At 40.9% G+C, this 20,575-nt stretch overlaps 1 protein-coding gene across 4 annotated transcripts in view; it reads left to right on the top strand.

The window, feature by feature from the left end:
• Nucleotides 1–20,575, top strand: part of CACNA2D1 (calcium voltage-gated channel auxiliary subunit alpha2delta 1) — a 333,903-nt gene that overhangs the window by 230,351 nt on the left and 82,977 nt on the right. For 3 of the 4 annotated variants that reach the window (XM_081957523.1, XM_081957524.1, XM_081957521.1), the window contains exons 11-15: nt 2,888–3,061; nt 8,444–8,554; nt 14,159–14,237; nt 15,919–15,968; nt 17,103–17,192. In XM_081957523.1, the coding sequence (XP_081813649.1) occupies nt 2,888–3,061; nt 8,444–8,554; nt 14,159–14,237; nt 15,919–15,968; nt 17,103–17,192 (504 nt within the window). The remainder of the gene's footprint in view (nt 1–2,887; nt 3,062–8,443; nt 8,555–14,158; nt 14,238–15,918; nt 15,969–17,102; nt 17,193–20,575) is intronic. The other variant, XM_081957522.1, reaches the window with a different exon arrangement.

Here is a 20,575-nt window from a genome sequence, read left to right as displayed (position 1 = left end):
TTGGCAAATGCAAAAGAAGGAAAGATTGTTCTCCATCTTTAGTAGATTGTGGAACGACGATCTCTGCTTGTGAATTTTCAGGGCAGTTATGTGGTGCCTGACGAAAGAAACTGTCCTCAATATATATATATATACAATAAAAAGGCAACATTAAAAATAAAAATATGGGTTTCTGCCTGGATGGTTTTCTGTGATGAGCCGAAAGGACAGAAAGAGGGAGGAGTGAGCTCCCTCCCATATTAGGTCATACCAGGGGTTGTAACACAAACACATATATATATATATATATGTGTGTGTGTGTGTGTGTGTGTGTGTGTGTGTGTGTGTGTGCGCGCGCGCGTGCATGTATGTGTGTGTGTGTGTGTGTGTGTGTGTGTGTATATATATATATATATATATATATATGCTGGTTTTGTTGTATTCGGGTCTTTTCCCGTGTAAGGTTGAGATTGTCTTTGCAACATCATGATTGTGCAAAACAACAATGCACACACAGCCTGCACCAATCAGCACCAATCTACCAATCATGATACAACCACACAACCAATCATTCCACTTACTGAAACAAAGCCAGCATCCCATCCCCTCCCACCAAGACTTACAGAAAGACGGCAGCTCCGTTCCCATTTTAAGCCCACGCTTGAAGATGGCAGGTGAGATCCTGCCGAATAATACCGGGTGGAGTTGGGGCGACTGAGTGCAGCTGAGCATTTACTGGCCAGATGCCTTCCTGACGCCTATGCAGAGTTCACAGCAGATATTTCCTCTTTGCGCCCTGATAGAGAAACATATATTTTCGAAGGAGCGTTGCGTGCCAGTAAAACACTACAGGCAGTCCTCAACTTGTAAACATTCATTTAGTGACCGTTCGAACTTAAAACGGCACGGGGAAGAGTGACTGATGACCATTTTTCACCATTTTATAAACTTTGCACCTGATCATAATTCAGGTCCACTTAACAGCTGCGTTGCTAACTTATCAACTGCAGTGATTCATTTAACAACTGTGACAAAAAAGGTCGTAAAATGAGGCAAAACCCAATTTGGCACTGTCTTAACAACTGAAATTTTGGGATCAATTGTGGCCGTTAGTTGAGGACTTCCTATATTAATTCTCTATTACTCCTTCTGTATTGTGGCACTGCCACCTAGTGGTGAAGGATTTAAAAATAACTACTGTACGTTTTTTTCCCCCTTTGTGAGTTGTGTAACACCAGTGGATATTTTTTTTTTTTTTTAGATTTCCTCCGAGGTGTGTTTTAATCTTTTGATTTTAAATAATAATCTTCAGGCTTTCATTTGCCTCGGCCCCCTTCTGTTATGCGGGGGGGGGGGACCCCTCCGACAGCTCTTTTGATAATACACATTCAAAAAATGTTTTCATTTAATCTCAACTAGAAATCTAGGCAGTTTTAGTCGGAGTGTGTGATGAACTCATGAGGAGTGATTGTTTTTAAACAAAATCATAAGGGAAACCGCAAAATAAACAATAAACAATAAATAAATAAATAAATAAATAAATAAATAAATAAATAAATAAATAAATAAATAAATAAATAATAAATAAATAAATAAATAAATAAATAAATAAATAAATAAATAAATAAATAAATAAATAAATAAATAAATAAATAAATAAATAAATAAATAAGCAAGCTAAAATGCTCTGGAGTTTTAGAATTCAGACAGAGAGATGCCTGCCCCGTAATACTCCGGACTTAACAATTGTCAATAAGAAAGACCCCCCAAAAAAGGCTGGGTAGTGGATAATGGACGTGGTAGTACCTGGAGAAGCAGAATAGAAGAGGAAGATGTGACTGCAACGGGGTATTGCCAAAATAGTGTTCCTAATGAATGACTGGATTTCTTTTGAAACTTGGCTTGAGGCTCATGAATTCGTTAGGGCACCTTTTGGAAACCTGACACCTGGAGCTGAAGGTCTTTTGTTTTGTAGGTCGGCTGGCCCAGTCCTACTGGGGCCATTAAGGAAGAGGGCAGCTGTTTTCCGAGATCATGCTTCTCCTTTAGGGAAATATAAGATTCTGCCTTTTTAAATGTTTCCCAAAATATTTCATTCTCCTAGGAGAGGGGTGCATGCTAACTTTGTACGATATAATTGTACGTGCTTTTCATTCTTTTTTTTTCAATCAAGGGAAAAACCCAAAATACAAATTTAAGCTCACGCCAACTGCTTCGGTGACTCCATCCAGCCACCTCCTTCTCTGTCGTCCCCTTCTTCTTCTTTTGCCCTCCATCGTTCCCAGCATGAGGCTCTTCTCCAGGGGGTCCTTCTTCCTTCTCATTAGGTGGCCAAAGGATTTGAGTTTCCTCTTCAGGATCTGGCCTTCTAAAGAGCAGTCAGGGTTGACCTCCTCTAGGACTCAACGGTTTGATTGCCATAAATAGTAGATGCAAAGAAATCAATCAGTTTGACAGAAACTATGCTTCATTTGCTATCATGATGCAAATCTAGATGGCTTAAAGAATTGCATAGCTGATTTTTCCAGACCAGAGCAGAAACTGGACTTCATCAGCAACTGACTTCATTTGCTTTTTTTAAAAAAAAATTCTAAATGTTGCATGCTGTATAAACCTATATGGCGTGACATTTTTTTCGTTTCTTTTTGTCGGGAAATTCAGAAGCTCTTAGCTTCTGCGTAGCCTGTTTCTCCAGAGGGGAGAAGAAATTCTGAAGTAATGATGGAAACACCCTTGTCTAAACATTTATATCCTGCAAAAGAATTATGCTTAGCTGCAGATAAGGAACGCCTGATGTCTATCAATCCCTTAATTTGTGACCGAATTTGCAAAACGTCTTTCTTCATTTGCCGTCTTTGTTTTATTGATTGCTCTCCTCTCTTTCTCTCTCTCTCTCTCTCTCTTCCAGTTCAATGATAAAGCTCAAAACGTCAGTTGTTTCAATCATCTCGTGCAAGCGAACGTCAGGAACAAGAAGAAGTTGAAGGAAGCCGTCTACAAAATCCAGGCGAAAGGAATCACCGACTACAAAAAGGGGTTCAGCTACGCCTTTGAGCAGCTGCTCAATGTAAGGGCTGAAAACGTGAGCGTTTTCAATTGGGGTTCATTCCTATATTGTATAAATGCTATAAAAAACCCCTGTCTTTTTAAACCGGAATTTAACGTCTCCCCCCCCCAACAGTACTACATTGCAATGTGTTTAACATGGTTTATGCAGTAAATAAAATGAAAATGTCTAGGGCTAGGGTATAGGTTAAGCCAAGGAAAAGAAAGAAAAGGAAGGAAGGAAGAAGAAAGGAAGGAAGGAAGGAAGGGGAAGGAATGAAAGAGAAGAAAGAGAAGAGAGAGAGAAGGAAGGAAAGAAGAGGGAGGGAACGAGCAGAAAGGAAGGGAAAAAAGAGAAGAGAGAGAAGGAAGGAAGAACAAAAAGGAAGAAAGAAAAAGGAAGGAAGGAAGAGAAAGGAGTGAAAGAAAGAAAAAGAAAAAGAAAGAAAGAAAAAGGAAGGAAGGAGAAGGAATGAAGGAAGAGAAGAGAGAGGGAAGGAAGGAAGAAGAAAGAGGGAGGGAGGGAGCAGAAAGAAAGAAAGAGAAGAGAGAGAAGGAAGGAAGAACAATAGAAAGGAAGAAAGAGAAAGAAAGAGAAGGAAGGAAGGAAAAGCACAGCTCCTTGGTTTTTGAGGGGCCCCAGAAGATTGTCTTAGGGGACCTTGAGGACACTCCGAGGCTTCCTTTTTTATCCATTGATTGATTTAAATGCTTTATATAGTTGCCCATCTCACCACAGTGAGGTGCAGGGAACCAAGAAGGACCCAAGTATGACAAAGAAGTTTCTTCATTGTTGCTTGCCTAGAGACAGGAATCTTGCCAGACTAAAGCACAAATCCGCATAACTATTAGACATACCAGATAAGAGGTTACAGAGGGTCCCTCATAGTTCTCTTCCTGCATATCAAAGGTTCCATGCCGAACTTCATCTTTGCTCCTTGGGAAAGTTCCCATCACTCCTGGAATTCTGGTCATAATTTCACCACACTACAACCCTCTCTGTTGCCTCCCCATAATTTCATCTCGCACCCTCTTTTCCCTTTCCTAATTCTCCTCCTCTCTCCTGTTTTCTGCTTCTGCCGCCTCTTCTGTTTCTACCTGCTCCTCTCTCTTCTTGGCTGATGCTTCCAAACCCAACACTGTCTTTCCAAGCTTAACTGCATGATAGCCGCACTATACTTTTTAACCAATAGGGGGGGCGACGATATTGGAAAAGAAACAGCGGTGCAACAGTGCCCTCTAGTGGCAAAGTAATAAATAAACACCGATGATGTTATCTAGTTTGAATAATGAAATATTGGCCAGAAAACAACCAAATTCAGAGAGCACCAAGGACCCCCTCAAAGAAATAAATTCCTAGTAAGAAAAAAAAGAACCAATTTTATCTGAGTATTAATTTTTAAAACACTGGGACATGAGATTTTTTTTTACAGCAGCTTGGGCATGTTTACTAAAAGATATTGCCCATCTGTTGCTCGGCAGACACTGAATTAAAGTTGCATGGCATGTTATTTATAAATTTATGATAAAAGTTTGCTTCTGTCCAGTCTAGCATAGATATGTGGAATAGATGTGGTATGTTACAATAACCAGAATATGTCAGAATTACTAAAAGGAAATAATAGCAAATCAGGTAAAGGTAAAGTTTCTCCTCGCACATATGTGCTAGTTGTTCCTGACTCTAGGGGGCAGTGCGTATCTCTGTTTCAAAGCTGAAGAGACAGCGCTATCCGAAAACGTTTCCGTAGTCATGACTAAAGGCCAAAGGCGCACGGAACGCTGTTCCCTTCCCACCAAAGATGGTTCATATTTTTCCACTTGCATTTTTACGTGCTTTGGAACTACTTGGTTGGCAGAAGCTGGGACAAGTCACGGGAGCTCACTCCGTTATGCAGCACTAGGGATTCGAACTGCCAAACTGCCGACCTTTCTGATCGACAAGCTCTGCATCTTAGCCACTGAGCCACCACGTCCCTTATAAATAACACATGACAATAATAGATCTGGTTCATGTGACAATGGAATACTGTAATTGCCAAGCTACCCAAATAGGATCACACAATCACAGGTATGTGTGTGCCACCGTCAGTGCTCTGGAAGTAATCATAAGTACCTTTGGGGGTTTCCGTTATAGCTTTGAAGAGTCACTCAGCAAGCAGTCATTAAGCAAAGACAGCTTTTATTAAGTCCAGAAGTTCTTTTGAGGCATCCCGATGTGTCCAAAGAAAACGGTTATATTTGCACATTGCTTTCACAATAGAGGGTTGGGGGAAAAAATGGGTATTTTTTAATAAACCCATTTTAAAAGCAGTTGGAGTTTTTAAAAGGAACGTGGTGGGTGGTGAATTACTTCCCACTGTCGCTTACATTTTAACAACAACAAAAAAATGTTTTTCCTGCAGCGGTTCAATTTAATTTTAACAACGCTTGCTGGAGGAAAGTGTTAACTCTGTTGCATTTATGCCCGTTGTGATTTCAGAGGCGGGAGTTTTGTCTCCCCTTCTCTGTTTCCTAAACTCTCCGCCGATGTCATTGGACTTTCCTCCTCTTTTGAAAATCTAGAAAAAAGTGGTTTTTTTTAAAAAGAAAAGAAATAAAGCTTCTAAGAAAGGAATTTAAATCTTCCCTCCCTAATGGCAAAAGTTTGTGGACAAACTCCACTATAATTGGGGAAACCTTCCAACTTGAAAAGGTTGATTTATGGGGTGGCTGGCTGGTTGCCACTGATCAAAATTCAAGTTGACCCTGTTTCCCCCGAAAATAAGACCTCCCTGGAGAATAAGCCCAATCGGGCTTTTGAGCGCATGCTCTGAAATAAACCCTCCCCTGAAAATAAGCCCTCCCTGAAAATACTGCAACACAGCAGTAGAAACCTTTGTTAAGTGAGTTTTACAAACTTTCTTGCCGTCGTTGCTAAGTGAATCACTGCAGTTATCAAGTCTGCAGTTGCAAGGTTGTTAAGTGAATTTGACTTCCCCGTTGAGTTGGCTGGTCAGAAAGTCGCAAAGGGAGATCACGTGACCCTGGGACACTGCAGCCGTCATAAATATGAGTCAGCGGCGAAGCGTCTGACTTTTGATCATGTGCCCATGGGGATGCTGCAACGGTCGTAAGTGTGAAAAATGGTCATAAATCACTTCTCCCAGTGCCGTTGTAACTTTGAACGGTCACTAAATGAACTATTGTAAACCGAGGACTGTCTATATCACTTCCAAACGCAGCTACTAATTTAATACTCGTAGTAAAATGGAAATTACTGTACGCATTAAGCTGTGCCCATTTAGCGGCGATTCAATATTAAGGTCCTAAATCTTTATTTGATCAATAAGCTCTTTCAAGATATTATTTAAATTGGTCGTCAATTGAGATATATATAGTTACATTTTGCAAAAAAAAAATCTTTGCTTTTATTAAATATCTAAAATAGTCCCTTTATTTAAACCATTGTGATTATTTACAGGTTGAATCTTTATAAATTATTTGATGTATTCAGAGTTTTCTGTATCATCGCAGAATCTGGAATGTAAGCAAGTTTTATCATGGGTAATTTGTAATATTTATGAAGGTATTTTTTTAAAAAAGAAAAAAATAGTTTACGCAGTCAGATTTCCAAAAGCACCAGAGCATAGGTTGTATCCTACGTGCATTTTTTATTTCTACATAAATGTTTTATTTCCGAATCAAGATCATATTGCTGGTTTTTATTAACCCAGGGAAAGTGGTTTTTTTTGGGGGGGGGGAATGATGGATAGATAAACAACTTAAAATATTTAAGACTCAATATTTAAGGCTCGTTCGGTTTAATAATCTTGGTCTCGGCAAATTAAAAACTTAATTTTGGTGTATTGACATTTTTGTAGTGCCATAAAACTATGATTGCTTCCGAATGGTCTTAGTTATTGAATGAGTGAGTGGATTCCAATTTTATTTATAAATCACATTATCACATCCCGTCTTTCTTCTGTGGGGTTAGTTTGCTTGTCTTTATGTGAGTAGCAGTGAGAAATTACCTTATGAATGAAGGCAAATATATGTGTCCCAGGAAAATGTTGTGAGATCCAATCACCTACAGAGACCACAGATGCACCCTTCCAAGCTTTCGAACTCATGCTGGAGCCCATTTTCAGGGAATTTCTCTCTACTAGAATAAAGACTTTTGGGCTGTTCTGTGAGTCGTATTTATGTGGTGCCTTCTTATTGGCTGATTTGTGTGTTGACGGCTGGTGATTGTTGTTTCCTTGCGCTCCCAAGCCCTTTTAAATACTCGCTAGGCTGGTGTCAATTCAGCATTCCTTTTGGCTGACGAGGGGCCTGTTTCCCAGGCTCCAATCATTTCCCTGGCTATTTTTGTCCCTGCTCAGCCAACAATCTTCGTTAGCTGCGGAATTGAATGTGTTTTCTTGCTCATTGGAATGCGAGACTGCCGATGATTAAGTAGGACAAATGGGGAGAAAGCTAACCACCAGGTTGCAGAAACACGAGCGAGCGGTTGGGGATGGAGACTCAAACTCATTGCTAGATCAGAGCAATCAAAGTCCCGTCACTTTTTTATGTGTATGTGACGAATGTTTGCATGTTTAAAACGGTGTGATTCAGAGGTGGTATTCAGCCAGTTCACTCGGGTTCGCCCGAACATGTAGGGGAAATCACGGGTGGGCCTGTCCACCCATCCCAGCTTCGTGCCGTCCTATTTAGGTGTGTTTCAAGCCATGTGTATGCATGCAAGCTTCATGCGTGATCAAATCACATGCATGGATGGGGCACGCACACACTCCCATTTGCAAACTGGTAGGGAAAGTAAGTGAATACCACCCTGGTGTGATTGTCTTGTCATGATCACCTTTGCGGTACCTGTTGCCCCCCTCTGCGTTCATCTTTTACATTCATAATCCCCCACAGACACACAATTTTCACCAGAGCCTTTAAGCAGAGGTAATAGGGATGTGGTGGCTCAGTGGCTAAGACGTTGAGCTTGTCAATCAGAAAGGTGGGCAGTTTGGCGGTTCGAATCCTGAGCGCCGCGTAACGGAATGAGCTCCCGTGACTTGTCCCAGTTTCTGCCAACCTAGCAGTTCGAAAGCACGTAAAAAATGCAAGTAGAAAAATAGGAACCACCTTTGGTGGGAAGGGAACAGCATTCCGTGCGCCTTCCGTGTTGAGTCATGCCGGCCACATGACCACGGAGACGTCTTCGGATAGCGCTGGCTCTTCAGCTTTGAAACGGAGATGAGCACCGCCCCCTAGAGTCAGGAACGACTAGCACAGATGTGCAAGGGGAGCCTGTACTTTTTACCTTAAACAGAGGTATCTATGCACAATAAGGAAACATGGAAAAAGGTAGAAGTCTGTTTCTGAAAAAATCTTGTGTATTGAAATATGTTCTCCAATGGTCCCCTGACTGCATTGTCATTTATTTCAGGATAGTCAAAGTGTCTTCAGAGCTAACTGCAACAAAATTATAATGTTGTTTACTGATGGAGGTGAAGAAAAGGCTCAGGAGATATTCGAGAAATATAATAAGGACAAGAAGGTAAGATCCTCTGGTTAAACTTTTTTGGGATATTTACTATCTCTAAAATTATTTGCAATTAAAAAAATATCAAGAAGTCAACACAAATGTTTAACATGTATGAAGTTAGGTGAGTGTATTAAAAAAAAGGGATGAACAGTTTTGCTCTACTCTAAAATAACATTTTATACATTTTCACATTCGTGTAATATTGAGTATGATATTTTAGGCCATCATAAAACAAAAAAGAAATGTAGTAATTTAAGGAGATGACAGAAACTATGTGACAGTTGGGGTTGAACCAGGTTGATCATCTGGACTGGGAAGCTAAGCAGGATATGGTCTGGTTGGTTTTTGGATGGGAGACTTTCTGGAAATGCCAAAGCTGTAGGCTACATTGCAAAGTTGAAAAACATTTTGAAAGAAGGCTGAAGTCAACTTTCAATTGTTGCTGAGAAAACTGGATGAACATTTCTGTGTGTCACCTGGATTTGAAATTCCAAGGTCTCTTGACTTTCAAAAGATTGTAATGGAACTCAATGACACCATTTTGAGTTCTCTGTCCAAAAAATATCAAATCCACACTAACAACACTGCATCTTCACTCAACACCATCTTCACAACCCCATCATTCCTAATGTTGTTAATATGGCGGTAAGATCCCTAACCGAAAGGAGTTGGGAGTTCCTCAACTTCCATTTCATGGCTTGTGCCAGCCAGCTGGTCCTTGGGTTTCCGGCATGGACAGGTGCGCCAGCCAGCTGGTCTTCACATGTGCTGGAGCCCTGGAAACTCGAAAACTAGCTGGCCGGTGTGCAGGCACACGCCGGTCACCTGGTCTTCAGGTTTCCAGCTTGTGTGCTGTCGCCAGCTGCTCTTCTCGTTCACCCATGTCCGCAGAGAGGGCCCTGCGTGCCACCTGCGACAGGTGTGCCATAGGTTTGCCATCACAGCCCTAGGTCATCGATTGATCAGGCCACTAACCAGCTTAAAGAAGGCCAGGGAAGCTCTTCCTTGCAATTGAATTTAAAAGGTCAGCTAAGAGATCCGTCACTTTGCAGGCATGTCTTTGCGGGAAGGAATAATTGCGGGCGCTGACTGCTCGCTCCTGAATTCATTTATTTAATCCACGGTCTGTGCGTAGAATGTTCTAGCATCTGGCGAACGGCGGGAATTAAAATCCCGTTTTTATACAGCCCCGCTATGTGAAATAGGCCTGAATTGGGAATAACTCGGCTGTCTGCGAGACTGTTCAATTCCACCAGTGATATATTGCTTTTTTTTTCCCCCTAAACATTTGGCGGGAGTCAATTTTGTATTTAAGCTGATTTGACCCCGAGGGAAATCGAAGCCAGTTGTTAAGAGAGAGAGAGACGGATCTCATTATGAAATGAGGTGCAATGTGCCTTTTTGTTCTATTTTTCAAAAGCCAGCGCGGACTTTTGTACCAAGAAAATAGATACTGAGGGGAACTAAGATTTATTTCAGAAACTGCTCATTTGAGTCAAGCAATCAATACAGGGCACCTTCATCCTTAGGAGCGTTGTAACTCCCAGGGCTTATTTGAAAGATTCATTGGTTGGGAAATTAAAATGCACACACACAGAGGCATATTTGAGCCACTGTGGCACAGTGGTTAGAGTGGAGTACTGCAGGCTGCTTCTGCTGGCTGCCGGCTACCTGCAATTTGGCAGTTCGAATCTCACCAGGCTCAAGGTTGACTCGGCCTTCCATTCTTCCGAGGTGGGTAAAATGAGGACCGCAAATAGTTGGGGGCAAGACGCTGACTCTGTAAACTGCTTAGAGAAGGCTGCAAAGCACTGTAAAGTGGTATATAAGTCAAAGTGCAATTGCCATTGCTATATGCACAGTTAAAGTATGAGTGAAATTTTGCAATTACAGCTAGTCCTCAACTTACAATATTTCACTTCGTGACAGTCATAAGTCACTTTTTTTCAGGGCCATTGTAATTTTGAAGGGCCACTAAATGAACCCTTGTGAGTCAAAGGCCACCTGTATTTCAAGGCATCCCTCACCAAACAAAATAGGTATATTTTATGGGGAAAGGACAGTTATTTCTTGCAGTGGTTAGAATGCAGTACTGCAGGCTAACTCCCTGCCCACTGCCAGCAGTTCGATCCTGACCGGCTGAAGGTTGACTTAGACTTCCATCCTTCCGAAGTGGGTAAAATGAGGACCCAGATTGTTGGGGGCAAGAGGCTGACTCTGTGAAACGCTTAGAGGGGGCTGTAAAGCATTGTGAAGCGGTATATAAGTCTAGGTGCTATTGCTATTCTCAGAAAAAAGATTCAAACAATTCATAGAGTTCCCCCTTCACATGAAGATAGGAATCTCGCTTAGATTGTGAGAATCTATCTTCTAAACCAGTGTTTCTCAAACTTGGCGACTTTAAGTCCTGTGGACTTCAACTCCCAGAATTCCCCAGCCAGCTAAGTTTGAGAAACACTGCTCTAAAGCCTTATTTCTTGATATTGGTTGTGTGGTAGGCTCACTGTGCCTAGGCTTCCCAAAAAAACAGGAGGCAGAGTCCTGGTCCTGACAAAACCCCTTTTATTAAAGGAATGTGAATTCCTCTCATTCCCATTCAGCCAAGGCCTGGCAAACAGTCTTTCAAAGGAGTATTTATGACCACAGACCTTATCTATCTTGGAAAGCTGCCATGTAAAATTTTTCCAAATGAGGTGCTGTGCAAGGAAAGACTGGGCACAGAGTCTCTGAGATTCAGGGACAGATCTTCACACTCCTGAAATGAATCTAATGAATGAATGAATGAATTGTTTCCTGCAAAAGCCCACTCCCCTTTCGCTCCCCTTTTATTTCCTATTGGAGAGGCCAATCACTGTTCACCTGTGACTTTACTCCCAAGTCAAGCCTGCTTTCTGAGTTGTTCCCTTTATCTGGCAGCTCTGCGCATGCACACACTGGGAACAGGCTCCAGCTGTTCTTCTGCCTCACTGCTGTCTAATTCCGAAGGCAGCTGATGAGTGTCAGACGGCCCTGGCCCCCCTCTCTGCCTCCGACGCAGAGCCCTCATCCGAGCCTTCCTCGGACTCCAGGACTGGCCCAGGTTCCTCCACAACCTCCTCGCTGTCCGACTCCGCTGGTGGGCCACAACACCCAGTTCATATTCAACCCAACACACATAAGACACCTTTTCAGATCTGGAAATGAATATCTGACTGTCGAACTAGAGATAAATTTAGAAACTCTTTCAGGCTAAAGTTTTGGGATCGAACCTAGGTCTCTTGTTGCCATTTTGCCAAGTTGGAACGCAATCAAGGCAACCTTCCCTTGAGTTGTCTTCTCAGGATCACCCACCTTAACATGCCAGTTGGAAGCAGGCCTGTTTAAGGTGGAGGCCAAAGCCCAACTTTTACTGATTTAATGATTGGCTTAAATGAAGTTACTTCCCAGTGGACTTCACCTCTCTTAACTTTGATTGACAATTTTCAGTCTAATTGGCACCGGAATGCAGAATCCAAATTAGCTCCTCTCGTATTCTCTTTGAATGCCTGATTACCTGCGAGGCTTTAAAAAGCGAGAGGTTTTTTTTTTTTAGACAAGGAACTTTACATGGTGAGCTTCAACAGGGTTGAGGCAAATTGCCTGATACCACTTACCCCCTGAGTTTTTCAACTAGTTAGGTATTCTACAGTATTCATGAAAAGACCGTAGTACATATCCTGACTCACCCTAATCTTTTTATCTTCACTGCTCTTGTATTATGAAATTCGTAAATCCTTATGGGAACCAGATCTGTTTTTATAGATAGAGGAGACCAAGATTCTCCTTCATAAGTTATTCCATTGACCATTTTATTGAGTCAATTGTGCCACTCGTATAAAAAAAAAGAACGTTGAGATTCCAGAAGGAGTGCAGGGAAGAGCAACAAAGATGATTAAGAGTCTGGGGACGACAAAGAACAGTTGCAGGAATTGGGGATATCTAGTTTAATGGAAGGTAAAGGGACATGGTGGCTCAGGGACTAAAGACGCTGAGTTTGTCGATCAGAAAGATCGGCAGTTCGGCGGTTCAAATCCCAAGTGCCGCATAACGGAGTGAGCTCCTGTTATTTGTCCCAGCTTCTGCCAACCTAGCAGTTTGAAAGCACGTAAAAAAATGCAAGTAGAAAAACAGGGACCACCTTTGGTGGGAAGGGAACAGCGTTCCATGCGCCTTTGGCGTTGAGTCATGCCGGCCACATGACCACGGAGACGTCTTCGGATAGCTCTGGCTCTTCGGCTTTGAAACGGAGATGAGCACCGCCCCCCTAGAGTCGGGAACGACTAGTACATTATGTGCAAAGGGAACCTTTACCTTTACTTTAATGGAAAGAAGGAGCAGAAATGCCATGGTAGCATGTTCCAGTATTTGAGGGGCTGGCACTAAGAAGACGGGGTCAATCTATTCTCCAAAGGACCAGAAGGCAAGACAAGAGCAATGGATGGAAACTAACCAAGGAGAGAAGCAACCTAGAAGTAAGGAGAAATTTCCTGGCAGCACAATTCCCCAGTGGAATGACTTTCCTACCGAGGTTGTGGGTGCATCAACACTGGAGGTTTTTAAGAAGAGGTTGGACAACTGTTAGTCTGAAATGGCATAGGATACAGGGGGTTGGACTAGAAGACCTCTAAAGTCCATTGCAACTTTGTTATTCTGTTATTATGCTCCTCCATTAACCATCTGGGAGAGCCAAGCCTTCAGGATCCAGTGGAGGATCAGAAAGGTGGGAGCTGGTGTCACTTCACGGGATAAAATGTTCCCAAGTGTTGGAACCACAGTAGAGAAGGCTCTTTTCTTAAACCTCTCCTGATTCTTGATATATCTTTGTTAAGAACTGTTAATACCCTAACCTGGAAATCATCATCATCATCATCATTTAACAACCCCATAATCCCTTTTGGGGGGTTGGAGTCTGGAGAACTGAACGGAGCTAGCATACTGTTTACTGGCCAGATGCTTTTCCTGTCGCCAATGCGGAGTTTTGTTCGGCAGATATATTCCCATTGTGCCCAGAGAGAGAAATATCTGTCCGTACTTAGGATCGAACTCACAGCCTCCTGATGGTGAGGCGAGAACTTCACCTCCACCGCACCACTCCCTACCCCAACCTGCAGAGGTTTAGGAAAAACTGAAAGATGGTAAAACATAATAAAGTTTGAGGAATGGGAAAGCGAGAAACAACTGCAAAGTTTTGGAGAACATCTTTGAATACTTTCACAACAAACTTGTCTTCCAGGTGGCTTCCCAAAACAACTTAACTTAGATAACCAAAGGCAATCATCGTACAACTGATGTAGTTTGAAGGCTAAATGAGGCTCGTCTTCTCTTTTAAAAAAAAAGAAAAATAGAAACTTTTGCTCACTCCCTAACAGCTCTTCCACTAGATGGCAGCCGTTGTTTAATGATGCTGCAGTATCAAACCATCATTTTTTTCTCCTGGCAAAGTTTTATTTTTTTCTTATATCATTTCCTATTAAAGCTCATGAATATGTTCAAAAGATTATTACTGTTGCTAACCATAAATATCCAGCCATATTATTCACAGTATTCACAGCAGCATTTTTATTTGATACCTATCAAACCTATACATTTCTGTTTTAGGTCCGTGTGTTTACATTTTCGGTTGGTCAACATAATTATGACAAAGGACCCATACAGTGGATGGCCTGTGAAAATAAAGGTATTGTGGGTTTATATGCATGAATAAATACTTTACAACAAGGCACAGTTTATATTTAGTTATGACTAGCTGATAGCCCTGCGTTGCCCGGGTATTTATTTATAGGGGGGAAATGTCTGGACCAAACATAATTTTTAATGCTGGATTTTCCCCCTTACCAGAAGGAGCCCCCTTGTGGAGTACTGTGAAGCCATTTCCATGACATTGCACTGTACAGTAGAAGTCACTTTACGGCAGTTTTACGGCACAACAGGCTGCATCTTAGCACAGCACACACCTTGAGGTGTTTTGGGGGTGTCTTACCCCCACAGTATTTGTTTCCAGAGAGTCAGTCATCTGTGTACCAAGTTTGATTGAAATTGTTCGAGGCTTTTACACACACACACACACACACACACACACACACACACACACACACCGTTGCTGCTTAATGCCTTCTGATTCTTTTAAGCCTATAAAGGAGAACATTTGCAGTTCAGGGCTGAAATGTAAAAAGAGAGCAAACTCCACTCCTTGCTAATACTGATGAGGTTACCTAGTTGGGTAATGAAACGTCTGCAAGAAAGCCCAGATAGCACCAAGATAAAATAACATTTTCATCTTAAGAACAGTGGAATATTAATAAAGCAGATAGCAAAATACGGAAAACCCATATTTTCCTCTTATCTATAAAATCAGATTTATATTCTTGTAGCTTTATTCATTTAGTATTTATGAACTTCATGTAGTCTTATTACTAGAATAGAAATAGAATAGAAATAGAAATGAATAGAATAGAATAGAATAGAATAGAATAGAATAGAATAGAATAGAATAGAATAGAATAGAATAGAATAGAATGGAATTCTTTATTGGTCAAGTGTGATTGGACACACAAGGAATTTGGCTTTGGTGCATTTGCTCTCGGTGTACATAAAAAGACAAGATACATTCGTCAAGAATCATCAGGTACAACACTTAATGATAGTCATAGGGTACAAATAAGCAATCAGGAAACAATATCAATATAAATCGTAAGGATACAAGCAACAAAGTTATAGTCCTGCAATCCTAAGTGGGAGGAGATGGATGATAGGAATGATGAGAAGATTAATAGTAATAGTACTGCAGCCTTAGTGAATAGTTTGACAGTGTTGGGGGAGTTATTTGTTTAGCAGAGTGATGGCGTTTGGGGGGGGGGGAAACTGTTCCTGTATCTAGTTGTCCTGGTGTGCAGTGCTCCACAGCATCATTTTGAGGGTAGGAGTTGAAACAATTGATGTCCAGGATGCGAGGGGTCTGTAAATATTCTTAAGAATATAAATGCTTGCATCATCAAAGGTACATTTTTACACTTTTTATTCATGTAAAGAAGCGCGCTTATAATTTATTGTAAATCATTCCCAATTTATTGGGAGATCTTTTGAACATAGAAATCATGGCACACCGCTTGGATATTTGTGTGGCCACTATAGAAGAAGAAGAATGAAACAATCGTCAATACGAAAGAGAAAAAAGTATAGGAAAAAATCATCAGGAAATGTACATTAGCGATCTTTAAATGTATATGACTTCTGAATTTGAATTTCATAGTTTCTTTTGCTGTTCACTCCAAGTTCATAGCCATAACATTTATAGGGTTTCATCTGAAAATCCGTATTTCATTAAAACTCAAATTTCTGCATTAAATTTTCTATTTCAGGTTATTATTATGAAATCCCTTCCATTGGTGCCATAAGAATAAACACACAGGTATGTTTGTATTTTTGCAGTCATTTCTTGATTGGGAATGCCAGTTCTAAAGTGGAAGAAATTAAAATTCATCCATATACTGTAGCTCAGGGGTCTCCAACCTTGGCAATTTTAAGACTTGTGGACTTCAACTCCCAGAGTTCCTCAGGCAGCTGACTGAGGAATTCTGGGAGTTGAAGTCTACACATCTTAAAGTTGCCAAGGTTGGAGACCCCTGCACTAGCTAGTTTTTTTTTTAAAAAACTCATATAAAGAATTGTTGAGGGGAAGCTGTTAATCCATTGGTTTTGATAGAAACTGACCATCAGAAAATGTAGGTGGGACTTCAAATGCTTTTATTTTTTGCATCCTTGTTAGCAACGTACCCTTGCTAAATCAGAATGTAAGGATAAAACAGAGGTGGAATTCAGCAGGTTCTGACCAGCTGTGGAGAACCGGTAGCGGAGATTTTGAGTAGTTCGGAGAACCAGCAAATACCACCTCTGGCTGGCCCCGCCCCCATCTATCCTCTGCCTCCCGAGTCCCAGCTGATCAGGAGGGAATAGGGATTTTGCAGTATCCTTCCCCTGAAATGGGGTGGTGGTGGGGATTTTGCAGTATCTTTCCCCTGCTATGCCCACTATACCACGCCCACCAAGCCACGCCACGCCCATCAAGCCACGCCCACAGAACCAGTAGTAAAAAAAAGTGCATCCCACCACTGGGATAAACATAATGTGTACATCATGAAGGGTGCGTTTTCCCATGCTTTTATTTACGTAAAGAACTTGTACTTTATTGCAAATTACATTTAATTGGGAGACCTTTGGAATGCAGAAATCATGGCACAAAGCTCAGATTTTTGTATAAGCATTCTATCTCCAATCCTCTCTGCTCATTCTATAATATTGGTCAGTGTTGTTAGGTGCCAATTAAATGGCACTGCCAAGGGGGATCCCAAAAGGGAAGTAAACATTGTACAAAAATGTAGAGGAAGAAAAATTAACAATTGTCGATCAGAAAGAGAAAAAAGTCTGGGTGGCGGGAGACAGCAAAACAGAAGAGAAAGAAACGGAGAAAAATCACGGAATACAAAGACTTACAGATATAACGATGATGTGTCTCTCACCCAGTCTCTGTTTTATTTTGAAACAGGAATATTTGGATGTTTTGGGCAGACCTATGGTAATGGCTGAGCAAAAAGCCAAACAAGTCCAATGGACCAACGTTTATTTGGATGCTCTGGTATGTGCAATGTGTGTATTTTGGACAGAAAATTGTTAGAAATGAAATGATTCGTTGCACTAAAATGTTGTGGTGGAAAAACCTTACTGGCGGTGACATAGTTGAAAGGAATTTCTTTAGCCAATAGAGATAGAGATAGATAGATAGATAGATAGATAGATAGATAGATAGATAGATAGATAGATAGATGATAGATAGATAGATAGATAGATAGATAGATAGATAGATAGATAGATAGATGATAGATAGATGATAGATAGATGATAGATAGATAGATAGAGCGATTGAGGGATGGAGGGATATGCATGGATAGATAGATAGAGAGAGGGAGGGAGGGATAGGGATGGATGGATGGATGGATAGATATAGATATAGATAGGGAGGGAGGGATAGGGCTGGATGGAGAGAGAGAGGGATAGATGGGTAGGTAGGTAGGTAGGTAGGTAGGTAGGTAGGTAGGTAGGTAGGTAGATAGATGATAGATAGATAGATAGATAGATAGATAGATAGATAGATAGATAGATAGATAGATAGATAGATGTAGGTAGGTAGGTAGGTAGGTAGGTAGGTAGGTAGGTAGGTAGGTAGGGATAGAGAGGGAGAGAGGGGCGGATAGGGATGGATAGATAGATAGAGAGATAGAGAGGGAGAGAGAGAGGGGTGGATAGATGATAGAAAGATAGAAAGATAGAAAGAAAGATAGATGATATAGATAGATTTGCTAAAGATTAGAGATACTAAGGAAGAATTTTCAATTCATATAAGAAGAAATAAGAATCACACCTGCATTTTCACAGTAATATGCTCCTAATCCATTACAACCCTCACATTTTTTGAGATGGGGAAAAAGCTATGACAGCTAGTCCTCAACTTACAACAGTTCATTTAGTGACCATTCAAAGTTCCAACAGCACTGAAAAAATGGGACTTAGGACTGCTTTTCACACGTGCAACCTTTGCAGCATTCCAGCATTCATGTGATCCGAATTCAAACGCTGGGCCACTGGCATGTACTTACGATGGTTGCAGCATCCTGGGGTTACGGGATCCCCTTTTGCAACCTTCTGACAAGCAAAGTTAATGGAGAAGATGGATTCCCTTAACAATCGTGTTATGAACTTAACCACCCTGGTTATTCACTTAACAAGGTTGGCTAGAAAGATTTTAACATGGGGCAAAACTCATTTAACATGCGTCTTTCTTGGCAACATAAATGTTGGCCTCCGTTGTGGTCATGTCAAGGACTGCCTATAACTAGTAGGCCTTTATCCATTGTAAAAAATCTTTTTCTTCCCTTAGAAATTCAGCACTGTTTTGAATCTGAGAAATAATATACTTTTTTTTTCTTTCTCTTGCGCTTGATAGTAAAAATTTGCTTTCAGAACAACCGAGTTGGAAGGGACCTTGGAGGTCTTCTAGTCCAACCCCTTGTTCGAGCAGGAGACCCTATATCATTTCAGACAAATGGTTGTCTGGTCTCTTCTTAAAAACCTCTAGGGATGGAGCACCCACAACTTCTGGTGGCAAGGAGTTCCACCGACCAACTGTTCTCCCTGTCAGGAAATTTTCTCCTTGGTTCTAGGTTGCTCCTCTCCTTGATTAGTGCCCGTTGCTTTTGTTTGGACGACTCTGCTGACCAACTTAGCAGAAAGTTTTGGCTCTGCATATTAAATCAGTGTAACATATTTTTTCCCCCATCCAATGCCTGAACTGATTTGCAGCCAAGCATCGTTTGTTCGGCTTTGCTGAAGGCAGGATGACCTTACATTTCCCTGGTTGTTTAGTTATCTCTGATGAGAAATGTGTCAAATGCATAACCGTGCAGGAAAGGACACCGATTTACAACACAGGTTGCAAAGAATTGCAAACCGCAGCTATCAAAACCTTTGGCACCGAAAGATAATAACATTGACAGACGCATTTAAACCTGACGGTAGTTATTGTAATATATGATTGCTGTCCAACCAGCTGAACTTCCACCTCTTCCTTCTTGGCTTTACAATATAATGTCTCCTTAATTTTTCCAACGTGCTCCGTCCATCCAGAGCCAACCCTATCGGGTAGGTCAGCCATTTGCATCATTATAGTTCCGATGCTCAAAAGTTCAACGACTGTCATGTCTTGATTAGTGATGAAGAGCTTACTGGAAATGTCCTGGAGAAAGTTCATATCTTCCCAACACATCCTGTACTTAAATGTCAGCAAGAAGACACCAGCAGCAAAACCATTCTGTCCTCGTAATCTTATTCCCCCCCCCTCTTATTTTCTTTTTTAAAAAATGTTTTATATAGCTATTTAATTTATACTTGTCAGAAAAGGTAGTTGCAAAATGATCTTTTCGTTCAAGTCTATTTTCTGCAAATGATTTGTAAAAAGCACTTCTTCTCCATGACAGTTTGTAGAGTATTTTTTAAAATAGTTTTTATTAAACATTTTTACCTTTAGAAACAGAAAACGAACAACGAACGCAGAAAAAAATAAGACAAACATAACAATATAAAGCAGTTTTGCAGCCTTCTGTATCGGCACACCTGTTTAGTTTTTGTAGTTCTCTATTCTACAATGCCTTCCTATCGGTTTTCGCATCTGTTTAGCATCCCCCTATGATTTCCAAAGAAAAGGAATATTTATTTGATCCTCGGCACTGAAAAACAGACTAAATGTTATAAATGAGTTGGAGAACGTGTTCTACAGATGATCCAGTGCTGAGGATTGACTTTAGGGCTGAAGACAAAAGTGTGTTTTTCTCAGAAGTAATGGCACACACTTCTATCCCCTGGACCGTTAAAATAATGTTTTTTGATTAGATAGATGAGGAAGTGATAAGCCCCCTTCAAAAGCCAAGGGAAATCATCAGAACCACAAAAAAGTATTTTGCACATGTGATGTGACAGCTGGAAAAATGCAGCATCCGAAGAAGAAGAAGAAGAAGAAGAAGAAGAGGAGGAGGAGGAGGAGGAGGAGGACACACACACACAGAGATCGATCTGTTAGATAGATAGATAGATAGATAGATAGATGATAGATAGATAGATAGATAGATAGATAGATAGATAGATAGATAGATAGATAGATGATAGATAGATAGATAGATAGATAGATAGATAGATAGATAGATAGATAGATAGATAGATAGATGATAGATGATAGATGGATGGATGGATGGATGGATGGATGGATGGATGGATGGATAGATAGATAGATAGATAGATGATAGAGATGATTGGTAGATAGATAGATCTGATTAATAGTGAGTGAGTGAGAGAGAGAAAGAAAGAGAGAGATGATTGATGATACAGACAGATAGGGATATCTGATAGAGATGATACAGAGAGATGATATAGATAGGTAAGGAGAAAGAGAGAGGGGGGATGGATAGGGAG

This window comes from Natrix helvetica, assembly GCF_964273705.1.
Source record: "Natrix helvetica genome assembly, chromosome: 6".
Lineage (NCBI taxonomy): Eukaryota > Metazoa > Chordata > Lepidosauria > Squamata > Natricidae > Natrix > Natrix helvetica.
The sequence above is the reverse complement of the archived record's forward strand: the minus strand, read 5'-3'. Positions and strand labels throughout refer to the sequence as shown.